Consider the following 13,049-nt stretch of genomic DNA (forward strand, 5'->3'; position numbering starts at 1 on the left):
TACCCTTTGTGGTGTCCAAAGTAGGTAGTGGCTGCGGCATTCATTCAATGTTCTTTGTTTGCCGCGTTGAAAATTTCAGCCACAGACTGCCCCCCGTTGGGATTTCCGATGTGGTAAGCAGACAAAGGCCGGATGCCGAAAATGCTCAAGGACAAGCTAGGTCTATACCGGCCATAGCCAACATCAAAGAAGCCTCATGGAAACAAAGAACGCATTGTACCATAGAGGCATGCTGAGATCGAATCGACAGGATTCTCGCAGAAATGTTGTTTTTCCTTGACAACTCCTTCGCATTTTAAACTTCGCAATTCCGTACGAGGTGTGCCATTTTATTGATGCCGTATCCATATTTGCGCATATAAAGTCTTTTGACATTGATTGGGTATCGAGATGCAACAAGACGACCAAACCACTACCTGAAAGCATCTCATTCAACGTCACATACAACGACCAATAGCCACCTAACATCAAAGGCGATGTCCGGTTCCAACCTTCCCGGTGTCCCTCCGCGTCCACCACCACCGCCGCCGATCCCAAATCCAATCGGACGACGTCGAAGAAAGGGGAAGGAGAGACTTTTAGCAGATGAACGGTTTTCAACAGAAGAGCCTGGGATAGTTACAGTCAAGGAAGCGACAGTGGCTGCACCGAAACCAACTACCACGACCGTCGCACTTAATGCTGCTCCAATTCCAAAACCGACTACCACTACGAGCGTGGCCAGAAGCAGCACGACTACCGCCCCTATGAAAGGTCTTAGAGTCCAATACAGAGCGGCCGGGGACCAGATTCGCAAAGAAGAGCCGCTTGACAGGGCAGCACTTCAAGCCAGGGTACGGAAGCTGTTAGTCGCAGATGACGAACTTGAAGATCCTCGGCCTCCAAGATCAAGGCTCAACGTTTTCGCCGTGGTGAAAAGGTCAGCAGTCAAAGTAAACAAAGCCGACAATGACGAGGGGAGATTCGTCAAAGGACCGAAAGCCAAAGGAGTAAATATCTTGGATCCCTCTTATCGTCCCCCCAAGGTCGACAGTGAATCCGACGAGGACTTGGATATGAGATTCGTGCCTGGTGATCCCCCTGTCTCAGCGGGCAACTATACCTCGCCTCCACCTTTTTCGATTGCGAGTGTACCATCACTCACACCGGCAACGCGACGGCCGCCCCCGGCAAGAAAGGCCACCGCGAACAAAAAGAGAGCAAAGGGAGTAATGCAAGATCCCTCGTATCGTCCCCCGAAAGCGGACAGTGGTGAATCCGATGAGGACTCGGATGTAGGATTTGTACCAGGTGATCTGCCGGGGGATCTCCCAGTTTCAGTCCCAGTTCCAGTCCCAGCGGTCAACCAAACGTTGCCTCCAACCGTTGCGCGTACAAGTATGCCATCACTCACAACAGCAACGGCAACGCGACCACCGCCGCCGCGTCCAACTCCAAGCAAGCCCACCGCAGATAAGCAACGACCTAAAGCACCACAAGCGATGCAAGATCTCTCGTTTCGTCCCCCCAAATCGGACAGTGAGTCCGATGAGGACTTGAATATGAGGTTCGTCCCTGGTGATCTACCCATTTTTGGTCAACACCAGGGGCAAGAACAGGTGCAGTTCTCACCTGATACCAGTGTCACTGTGACGAGTGTGTCCATATCACCACCGCGAGCACAACCAGCACGACCACCGCGACCATTATGGCCCCCTCCGCCGCCACAACCGATCCCAAGCCGACTCAAGCGCAAACGCATAGACGATCCGACTTATCGGCCTTCGGAGGACAGCGAGGAATCGAGTTTCGAAGAAGACGGAGATGGAGAGGAATCCGAGTCTGATGAAGGGATAAAAAGGCTGAAAGGCTTAGTAGTGGATGATGTCAAGGCCAAGAGAGTTAAGAGGCGTAAGAAGGGCAAGAAAAACAATGCGAAGGCACCTGAGCAACCGCTGGAGGAAGATGGGAATGACGGCTTGGCAAAAGAAAATGGGGCTGGGAAGCGAAATGCAAAGAAGAAGGGGGTGTCATTCTGGGATCCCTCTTATAAACCCCCAAAGGACGACGAAGACAACAGTGAGGAAGACAACAAGCTTGACGAAGCAATCAAGGCAGTGAAAGGGCTGATCAATGACAATACCGTGACAAAAGCCAAAAAGGCCAACGCGACAGTGACGGAGAAGCACCCGAAAACATTGCAAGATGGAGAAAAGAATGAGAGGCTGCCAAAAGGGGGTGGCGATGAAAGGCGAAAGCAGAACACAAAGAAGAAGGGGAAGTCCGTCTTCGATCGTTCCTATAGGCCATCAGGAGATAAGAAAGATGACAGTGACGAGTACAGCGACGAGTGGTCCTCGAGCGATGGCGGAACCAGACGAAGGAGAAAGAGAGCTCGCGTGCCAAAGGGTGATCCTGGACCGAATGGTAAAGAGGATGGTACCGAAGTCAACGACGGTGACAAAGTCTCACCTGAGGAACCCAAAGCTCAAGACGGTGTGAAGGTCGAGGAGGAAATCCCCTTATGCCAAGCACCCCCATCAAGATGTCTCCCTCCCAAGTTCGGCAGGCGGAAGATCAAGCAGAGGGACCGACATAAGCCTCCCCGCGTATATGATCCCTCCTACAAGCCAGGAAACACACCGTCCGACGATGACAGCAATAGCTTTGACTCCAGTGGGAGCTCGGATGAGGGCAAAAAGGAACGGAGACGGAGAAGGGCCCAACCAAGAAGACGAAGGTTCCTACCGATGACCGACATGAAGGAAGAGGTCATACGACGAATGCTGGGAAGGCCTAGACATGGATTTGGAGCAGCTCCAGCGATGACCGCAAGATCCCCCGCTGACCCTGCAATGACCTTGGCCGGAAACTTGAAGCGGAAACGCCCGCGGGTTGAAAGGCGACAGACGAGTGACCAATGCTTTCGCCCATCAGAAACCACTAGTGACGAGTATAGTGATGACTGGGATAGTTCCGAGGAGTCGTCTGAGTTCGGTGAGGTGGGCGTGAAGGGGAAAAAACAGAGGAAGACGAAGAAGAAGGGTCGAGGAAAGACCAAGAAAGCAAAGGCCAATGGTGAGGAAACTGTCCAAGTATTAGCGGCAATGACTGGGAAGGAAGACCTGCAAAATGGGAATCCGACTCAAGCACACGAAGCACCGCAAGGAAACGTGAAACCACGGGCAGTGAACCAGTCAGTAACAGTCCCGGTGACAAATACAAAGACAAAACGAAGACGCGACCCACTCGACCTCGACAGCACATACAGACCATCTTCGGACTCCTACTCTTCCGAATCAGAGTCTGGGTCCGGATTCACCTCAAACCTAGACCACCCCGTTCCGACCGCCACCCCTCAAGTTAGCAACGACATCGAAAAGTCCGAGCTCCTTTTGCAGCAAGAAGGAGAGGTAGCTGCTTCACCTGTGAGTTTGGGAGTTGAAGCCCCGCAGATCCAGATCGTCTCCCAGGACCCTGACAATGTCAAAACTGCCTTCTACCCGCTATGCCATGGTCGTTACACACCTTGGCCGCCAGCCCCTGGGACAGTCTACTGCCAACCTTGCTTCCGGGAGCAGGTGGTAATTCGAGGGTTGCTGATTCGACGCGGGATCAGTGAAACCTTGAGGCTCTTGAAGGTGTTGTTGGGTGGAGGGTCTGACTTCGGGAAAGAACTGAATGTAGCCCTTGAGGAAATTTTGGATGATGTTGAGACCGAGCAAATGAGGAGGACACGGGTAGAAGATTATGGTCAGGACCAGGAGGAAAAGGTCAAGAGACAGGAAAGGGTTAGACGGGGAAAAGACACTCAAGCTGACGCCAAGCCCATGCACTCAACACGGTCATCCCTTCGCGAATTGCCCGAAGATGTCCAGACTTTCTTGGTGCTGAGGCGCCTTACCGATCTTGTCAACTCCGCGAGAACGTCCACGGAGTCCACAGAACGTCCTTCCATCTCCAACACACCCCATACAAAGACGCCTTCGATAAACTTCCCATCAACCACCGACGCTGTCTTGCCGAAGTCTTGCTCCCAACAGCAAGAGCTGACCGGCCCGAGCCGCTACTCCTCCCCGCTCCCTTCTCATCTCGCCCTGGTGTCAAAGGGCGAGGCTCAGAATCGTACGGGGACTAGCATCGGCATGAACATGTCTTACTTCTCCAGCAAGCACCATCTTTCCGCAGGATCCCACCTTCCCTGTCCGTCTCCAGGTCCACTGGACAACGCCATGAACGTCCTTCACGACGCGCTCGGTGTTTCCACTTGGCAGGCTCGTCGACTATGGAACCGATATGGAGGCTCGCGCATCTGGGACCTAGCGAAGGTGGACTCGCTTGTCCAGAAATCCCATGCGAGATTCCAGAACGGGCGTCAGGTCAAAATGGAGTTCCCCGGGGCCGAGGGGAAAAATTGGGATATAAAGGCGGGAATGGGGAACAACGACACTGATCAAGATGTTATGCATGCGTTGGAGGGTTTGGCCGACCTAGAAAAGAAATTCCCGATTGCCTTTGCGGCAAATGCGAGCCAAGAAGAGAAAGAGAGAGCCGAGAGACAGAAGGAACAAGGACGAGATATTGGCATGCTGAGCTTGGGTGAAAAGGAAGGGAAGAAACGATCGCGAGATGAGGATGACTACAGCTTCCTGGGTTGGGACCACATTGGACCTCCAAGCAAGAAATGCAAACTCACCACACCCATCGATTTGTTTAAACCGCAAAGCCAAGAGGCGGTGCCATCTCAACCATGGATACCAGAAGATAACATGAACCCGAGGATGATCCCTTGCCATTCGTGCTCCCGGTTCCACACTGTCAACTACAACAGTTACGCTTCTTCACGAGGGAATAACTGCAAGGCGATGGGCAGTAGACCATGGGTAAAGACACTGCAATGGGCTCTCGACATTGGCGAGTCTGAAGCGGCCAAGTTGACGCTGAATAACTTGTTGGACTTTATCAGCCGGAGTGGGAAAACGGCCCATGTGAAGAAGTCTGGGTGGGAGTTCGTGGTGCACCACCCTGGCGGCACTAACGAGGCGGAAACCAGGATCGTCTTCCTGGATGTTAGGCCTGGGTTGGATATGCAATTGTAGTGTAGATGTGATGGAGATCCAACGGCATGTGCATGTATGGGGCGAGGGGCAGGCTGTAGAATGTAGACCCCGGATTGAGATATGTAGATATGCCAATGCAGGTGAGGTGTTCTTCTCTTTACCATACATAGTATAGAGGATCGGTATCGGACGGCGAATTACGAGCACTTGCTCACTGTTGATATCCCACCAAGGCATTTGCCATTATCTTGATGTCGCGTATCAAAGACAGTCCAAAACACCTCCAAGTCGTGACATGGACGTGAGAGCTCCCATCATAAACGATGCAGGTACCCGAGACATACATGACTTCCGCCGTGTGACAATGCCGGACGCCGTCGGGAGCAGGCATCAAGATCCACGTCCGAAACAGTCATCTCAGTGGCTTGGCTGCACAATGGTGTTGGATATGTCGCTATCCCGGAAGCTCTTGAGTTTGTGTGATTCGGAGATGAGCTTATGACTGGGAGGCAGTCTGTCGACAGCTTACAGCAGACTGAGAGGTGCCAAAAGTGCATCAAAGCGCATATAGTCCGAAAAGGATGGAATCGCAGGCGGCATCTGTGATAACTCTTACGGTAACCCTCATTGAAGAGAATATCTTGAAATGAACCACGCCTTGGAGGGTATAACACGCGTCGGTTCCGCAGGGATTCGACATGGATTGTGAAAAGGGGTCGTTCTCCTTTTATACCTCCAGTGCCTTATTCGTGATCTTGTCTGGATGAATTCTCCGCTTGACTGAAACGGAGTCTGGGAACGGGAGGCGACTGGTAACGGAGGGCAATGATAACCATCTTGAAACAGAGGGTCCTCCACTGTGCGGTATTATTGATGGTGATGTGCGTGTCGATCCAGGGGCTTCCCTGGCCTGGCTCGCCTGGCTCGCCTGGGTAGGAATCCCGTATCAGGGAATTGCAGGGTGGTATTCCAATAATAGCACAGAGAGTTGGCCCTGCGATCTGGGTTATTAAGATGGAAAGATGGGTAGAGGTATGTGCCGAGTGCAATGGTCATGGTCGTCAGACTCTTCGGACGTAACAAGACACAAGGTGACTTGGAGGCGTGCGACGGTAGGCGGGCAGGCCGATTGACTTTGGGCCTGGACTCTTTCCGTGTGACTTTTGTTTCTCGGAGAGGATGCGCTGGTAAACGGAAATTGGTGTTGGTTTCTTGCTCTCTGATAACGGAGGAAGCCGTTGGGTGACCAGGGACGTTGTTTGTTCGGGGGCAACGGGAACGGGGAGGATTGGGAGAGGAGCCGCGGGAAGGCAATCGGGACTGGGGAAGCTTGATGGTCTTGGCGATGTTAGCACATGTCAGCGACTCATTGATTGCGTTCTAGTGTGTTCTCGAGCAGGAATATGAACTCAACATGGTCGATGAATCCTGTCGTCGTTTCGACGTCGAGAAATATTTGGAAAGCAAGGACGTAACGGGTTAAGTTCAGACAGAAAGGGCCCGACTCGTGGGATCAGCGGCAAATGCCTTGGAGGATGGATTGTGAGAGGTTGGCAGTGGCAGCGTTTCCAGGGCAAATCAACTGATCATTGCGGATCAGGATAGGGGAGAAAAAAGATGTGCGGTCGGCGGTGTCGAGTCCAAACATTGTCGGGATGGAGATACGAACGATGCTGTGCGGCACTGTCGCTTGATGGCGCTGCATGTGTGTGGTTGAACGAGTAAAAACTTCCACCTCGAAGTAATAATTTCGTCCCCAATCTCCCCAAAAGCCACGAACAAAGCAACAACCGCGAAACAATGTGCGCGACACTTGCACGTTCCTTCCGTGGGAAAAGGAACGGGCGATGTCGATCTGCACTCGAGAATGTTCGTGGTGGCAGGAGCCCTGGCGCGCCATCGGCACTGCACTGCAGCGGCGTGAGCGGCAGTGGGGGTTCAGTGGCAGTGGGGTTCCACAATGGAAGCGGTGGCGCAGGGGCAGTATCCACCTCTGCTACCACTCGGGCCAATTAGCGCGTCGATGAGGCTCCGTTCACGAACGTCACTGCGTTCCATGTCGTCCTGAATCACCGTTCTTTCTCTTTTTGTTTCTGTTCGCCGTTGACATTCTTGGTGGTTTTTGTCTCTCAACTTTTCCTTACCAGAACTGAAGAACATGGAATTCCCAAATTGGCGATCCAATCTGTCGGTTTGTTACGGAATTGGAATAGAGAGAGAAACACGTGGATTGTGTCTGGATGAGAACCAACATTGAGTATCGGTGCTCAACTTCCCCCCTGATCTTATACCTGGACGCTATCTGCCAGGATACCGATATCTGGATGCTCAGCGCGACGAAGAACGTGAGGAACTCCAGCGACTGGATTGGTCACGGGTGGAATTCACAAAGACACTCTGACCCAGGACTTGGACGACATACTGCAGAGCAATACCAACCAGTGCTTGCTTGCTTGCGTTCACAGCTTCTGTGTCCATGTCTGTCCCACGTGAGATCGGATCGGTCTGGGTTATCTCGAGTCCGCAGTGCCTGCATTGTACTTGAGCACTTCAGACGATGCAAGGGGGCAGAAAACTACGAGTTCATCCCACAGCAGGAGGAGTTGGTGTTTTGACAGGGAACACAAACCAAGCACGGTCAGATGAACAGACGCAGGTGAACCGTGGGACATGGCCACGACCTGCTTTGCCATTTTACTACTGCGCATCAAGTTCAAGCAGTTTCTGGATTTTGGCCTTGCTCGAGGAATACCTATGGCCAGACCCAAAGGTCAACCAGCTCAGGCACGGCAGATGCAGAGATATGTGTGTCCCAAGGAAAAGACTGCCGCTCGGACATAACATCTGCAGTGCACGATGTGGTACCAGATGCCGGCGGGCATTGACTCGGTAAATCAAGCACCTTGCCATCCACCAACAATGAATCAGAAAAGGAAAACAAAACAAACGGACTGAAAGCCAAGGTCAATCAAGCTCAGGCTGGTTCCTGGCAGTCCCGTCTCCATTCTCCACCTCCTCCACCCGGCCCAGGTACCTCCCCCACTCCTTCCATTTCCATCAACCTTGATATCCAGGGCGTCCCCGTTCTTTCCTCCCATTTCCCCCACCTGTCGACAATTGCATCAGAATGTCTTGCCTCCTAGCGCAAACCTAAACTGTTTCGGGAAATATCCCAAACATAACGGGCATTGACTGACATTTCTGTGACAAAAGGGAAAGGGTTTCCTCTTCTCATCTTCTTCCTCTTCCCCGACCACTCGACTCCTTTTTTGTCTGTCAGTCTTCCCACTTACACTCGCTTGCCCCCCCCAAGTCCTACCAGTCCTTCCCACTTCTCTCTTTCTGTCCTTCGTTTTCCCTTCTGTGCTTCCTTCATCGTGCAGCTACACTACCACCAACGGAAGCAGCACGCCGGATTCGTGCCACGGGAAACAAAACACTCGTCACTCGTACTCGATTACACACTTTTACACTCGTTTCAAGGCCACCGAGATATACGTGACCGTCGCCGTCGCCACGAGAACCAGACAGTCTCAAACCAGACAGACCTTTTCCGTCGCTTTTCCTCCTCGAGACAAGACACGACTCAGGGAACCCTTTTCAACTGTCTGCCGCAACACGCGGTCGACCTCCGACCACATATCGTACATACCTACACAAGACACAGATGTCCAAGATGGGCGCAACATTACCACCACCCCACCGCTGCTTCAATATGCGGAACCCTCTCGCAAAAGCCCTCGTTCTTTGCATCACAATAACTCTATTCGGCACTCTGCTACTACAACATGGCGGAGACATCGACGTCCGGACAGCACTCCTTAAGACGGCCAATACTGCCAAGGAAGCCGTTTCATCTCAACGACCACTCGGTGGCTATCACCAACAATCAGGATGGGGAGGAGACAGTGTCCATACTCCTGTCGAGGTGACTGGGAACCACCAGCCAGATCATCCTAACAACCTGGCAAACATTTCCACCACCCATGGAAACATGCACTGCGACTACGACATGGACCGTTTGAAGGAGTGGAAGAAGAAATACAACCTTCAGGATCGCTTCGAGTACACTCGCCGCTACATCCAAGTCTCCCGCCAACCCGTCGCCCGCAAGTCGCTCACCACGCTCGACCAAGACTTCCTCTTTGACCATGTCAAGGTTGTCGATGTCAACAAGCACTACCAGCCCGAGGCCTGCCCGGCCCCTCTCGTCGTGCCCGTCCCCCGCTCGCCCTATCCCTCGACCGCCAACGCCTCCGACTTCATGTTCGGCGTCTCCACCACCTACAAGCGCTTCGTTGACCCGAAGACCAACCCGACCAACGAGTGGAAGTACTGGCTAACTGACAACAACGGCGGCTCCAACGGCGGAAAGCTCCTCCTGATGCTGATGGGCGCCTCCGACACGGAAATGGCCGACGTATACGAGCAACTCACATCCGTCGGCATCGACGTCGACGTCTACCGCTCTTCGCCCTCGGACGAAATGGCTGTGCGCTACCTGACTCTCGTCCCCACGCTGTACAACCACCACCTCCGCCCCCAGAAGAAGTGGCTCGTGACCTGCGACGACGACACCTTCTTCCCCTCGCTGCACGCTCTGATCGCTCAGTTCGAAAACTACGACCACACCAAGCCCAAGTACATTGGCACCTTCTCCGAAGACTCTAACAACGTCATGCGACATGGAGAGCAAGCCTTTGGCGGCGCCGGTGTCTTCCTGTCTGTCCCTCTCGCCGCTTTGGTGACTGAGAACTTCAACTCGTGCAAGAGTGCCGAGAAGATCAAGGAAGCCAACACAGGCTGGGGCCCCCAAGGCGATGTTCTCCTCAGGAAGTGCATCTACGAACACTCGCCTGTCCGCCTCACCCTTCTCGACTCGCTCTGGCAGCTAGACATGATCGGTGACCCATCAGGCTTCTACGAGTCCGGCATCCAACCCCTTTCTCTGCACCACTACCGCGGCGGAGGCTGGCATTCCGCTCTGCCCTTCCACTACACCAAGGTCTCTCACCTTTGCGGAGAGGAGTGCATGATGCAGCGTTTCCAGACCGCTGATGATTTTGTCATCAGCAACGGGTTCTCGGTGGCTTATTACCCCGAGGGAACGGAAGATCTGGATTTCGATCAGCTGGAGAGGACGTTCCGCTCAGCGCCAGATGACAAGGGCTGGAATCTGGATTTCAAGTTTGGACCGCAGCGTCAGGGCCTGGCGAAGACGGGGAGGAAGTTGAGCTGGGATTTGCAGGAGGCGGAGATTATCTGGGAGGATGTGGCGGAGGATGCCGAGGGTGCTCAGAAGAGAGATCAGGATGAGGAGGGAGAGGATGTGCCCTCAAAGGTGCAGATGAGTCAAGGAGAGAGGAGAAAGGTGAAGGAAGTCAGACAGATTTATGTCCGCAAGCATGACGACTGGAGGTGGAAGTTGAATGATGGCGCGACGGCCATGAGTAAGTTTGATGGTGTGGTGGAGCTTGTTTGGTTACCTGATACGACAGAGTAAGCCTGTCTGCCGAGAGTATTGAGACTGAGGGAAAGGAAAGTTCGTTCGATTAACAACAGTACACACACCTTCTAATGACGATGATGCGCTGGCTGGACTGGGATAGAAACGGATATGGGTTGGATTAGGATAGATCGGGCATCCACAGGAGGACAGCGGACACGACACTGGACAGGAAGGAAGGTATTCACAGTTACCTAGTTACCGGTTGAGATTACAATGTTTATTTTTATGGTTGTTTGGAGAAGTCACCATTCATAGCAAAAGTTTTCACCTTCTCATGTAGTGTACCACTAGCGAACTGCTCACAATATCACATTTTTACGGTACCATGTCGTAACCTTAGTGCCATCGTAGAATTCATGGCTTGCATCGTGTACTAACAGCATATGTCACCATATGCACCTGCATTTGTTAGTGCAGTAACAACCGACCCAGAAGCCCGAATCCCGGTCCCGAAACACGGCATCCCGTGCTGACTGCTGACAGCCAACGACACTTACCATCAATACCTACCTAACCACAAACCCCATCATTTTGATACATCGACACCTACACCCAGAACACCCATAAAAACCTCTCGGCACTACCGCTAGCATGGTACCGGGAACCAACTGCATCGGATCATACGACGGCTAAACTCAAGCTTCTGCGCCGCAGTGCCGGTATCTCGCAGTCACAGTTACAGTCGCAGTCGCAGTCGCAGTCGCAACTTCAGCTTCAGCCTCAATGCGTCAATGCCTCAAAGGGTCAATAGGGCAGGCACGGATCGCCGGCTTACAGCTCGACAGCTCGACGGTACTCGGTACTCGGTAGGACTCGAGTTGGGGTTGTCCGGTCCGTACAAGTCATTAACGGCTCACTAACGATACTATGGGAGATAAGCAGTCATCACATTCCATCCCATGATCCCGAACAAATCGTACCAGCGATCACATCTGACACTTTGTAACGAACAGAAACGAACAGTGTGTCTGAATATGGTGATTGTACCGAACTTTGATTGTGTATGGTACATCTGGTACATCGTACATCTACATCATACGTCTACATCTTCGTCAGTAAAGTTCGGTCCCGACGGAGAATCATAGTGTGTGGAGAGAAACGTGGAGCGGACAAGAGGAAATCGTGGAGTGGATGGGAGGAAGAGGTGTGGGCTGACTGCTTATATATCCCGTTGGTGCCCTTTTGGTGCACTGGTGATGCCGCTTGGGCCTGGCCGTTGTGGCACAGGGCTCCAAGGTTGCCCGGTGCTTTGGGATTGGAATCGATAGGGAGGGAGGTAATCTTCTGGGACCGGGTCTGGGATGGAGGGGAGTCTGGGATGGAGGAGAGTCTGGGATGGAGTCTGGGATGATGAGGTAAGAAAGGCTTGGTTTGACTACACGCCTCTTCGTCGTTGTGACTATTTCTGTTTTGATGAGGTGTGTTGAAGTTCTGTCTTTGGAAGACGTGATAATCGTTGATCAATTTTAGTGCCAGTTTTGCGACAAACGTTCAAAGTCGGACCCCCTGTCGACGATACCTAGTCAATCTCAAGGACATTCCCAATTCCCAAAACACGTTATGTCAAATGTCAGTCGCCCTTCATAAACCCCAACCATAAACTCTTTGAGATTCCCATCATCGGTCACGACGGGCAAAGCGCAACAAGCAACTGAGACTTCACAAACGACCATACGCACTGGGAAAAACTCGGGATCCCGTCTGCTCTCCCCTACCTAGATAAGCCAGTGAGGGCCAGGTTAGTAGTCGGATTGGTGACGGCCGGCGAAAACCCCGGTGGTGTATGTCTTTTGTCTTTTTGTCTTTTGGGCCAGGCCATTTTGGAGGACGGATGGGGACGGGAGGTCTGGGTTTGTGGCAGAGGATGGCTCTGTCCCTCTTTCTGCAGTCATCACCAGTGACAACAGCACACTGACGGCGGTGGCGCCGCTGACAACCTTACGGGGTTTTTACGGAGTAGAGGGGTGGAGGTTGGCCATGGCCACGACATTGAGAGGGTTACGATGGACTTGGACAGGCTAGTTCACCGTGCAAGGAGGCGGGAGGAGGCCTTGCGGGAGGAGGAGAGCGAGAGCGAGAGCGGAGAGGAGTGATTTTGTCATTTCTTTTATCTTTTCCTTTGTGCTACAGGTTCCGTCATATACTGGCGGCTCGCCCACTGGGCGATTCGATTACAAGTGTTGGGCCGCGTTTACGCTATGGGCAACACATGATTTACACTGGCAATAGGCCTCGGTTTGCCCTCGGATTAATGGTTTTGGTGGACAGTTAGGGCATTGCTCTTAATTTTGTATGCTAGACTCACCGGTGCGGCACGTCTCATGCCCTACGGGAGGCGGAAGTAGACGTTAAAAATAACAACAACAACAACAACAACAAAAAAGCAGTCATCACCAGTGAGTGGCATATTGGTCACGATCAATAAAAGAAGGCGCGAATGTCCACCAGATTCCTTTGTATTTTTGGAAGCAAGTGCGTCTATCTTCCATCCACCGGTGGGA

General features: G+C 52.7%; 2 protein-coding genes across 2 annotated transcripts; both read left to right on the forward strand.

The window, feature by feature from the left end:
• Nucleotides 1-746: 746 nt before the first annotated feature.
• Nucleotides 747-6,569, forward strand: SMAC4_08561 (uncharacterized protein; the record flags this gene model as incomplete). The annotated part of the gene is made up of 1 exon (XM_003346011.2): nt 747-6,569. One exon carries the CDS (start codon nt 747-749, stop codon nt 5,076-5,078), a length of 4,332 nt encoding a protein of 1,443 aa, XP_003346059.1. The 3' UTR covers nt 5,079-6,569.
• Nucleotides 6,570-8,645: 2,076 nt separating this feature from the next.
• On the forward strand, nt 8,646-10,542 carry SMAC4_08562 (uncharacterized protein; the record flags this gene model as incomplete). The annotated part of the gene is made up of 1 exon (XM_003346012.3): nt 8,646-10,542. The coding sequence occupies exon 1, from the start codon at nt 8,707-8,709 to the stop codon at nt 10,540-10,542; it is 1,836 nt and encodes a 611-aa protein (XP_003346060.2). The 5' UTR covers nt 8,646-8,706.
• Between the last annotated feature and the right edge of the window lie 2,507 nt (nt 10,543-13,049).

Source organism: Sordaria macrospora, chromosome 6, assembly GCF_033870435.1.
Source record: "Sordaria macrospora chromosome 6, complete sequence".
NCBI classification, from domain to species: domain Eukaryota; kingdom Fungi; phylum Ascomycota; class Sordariomycetes; order Sordariales; family Sordariaceae; genus Sordaria; species Sordaria macrospora.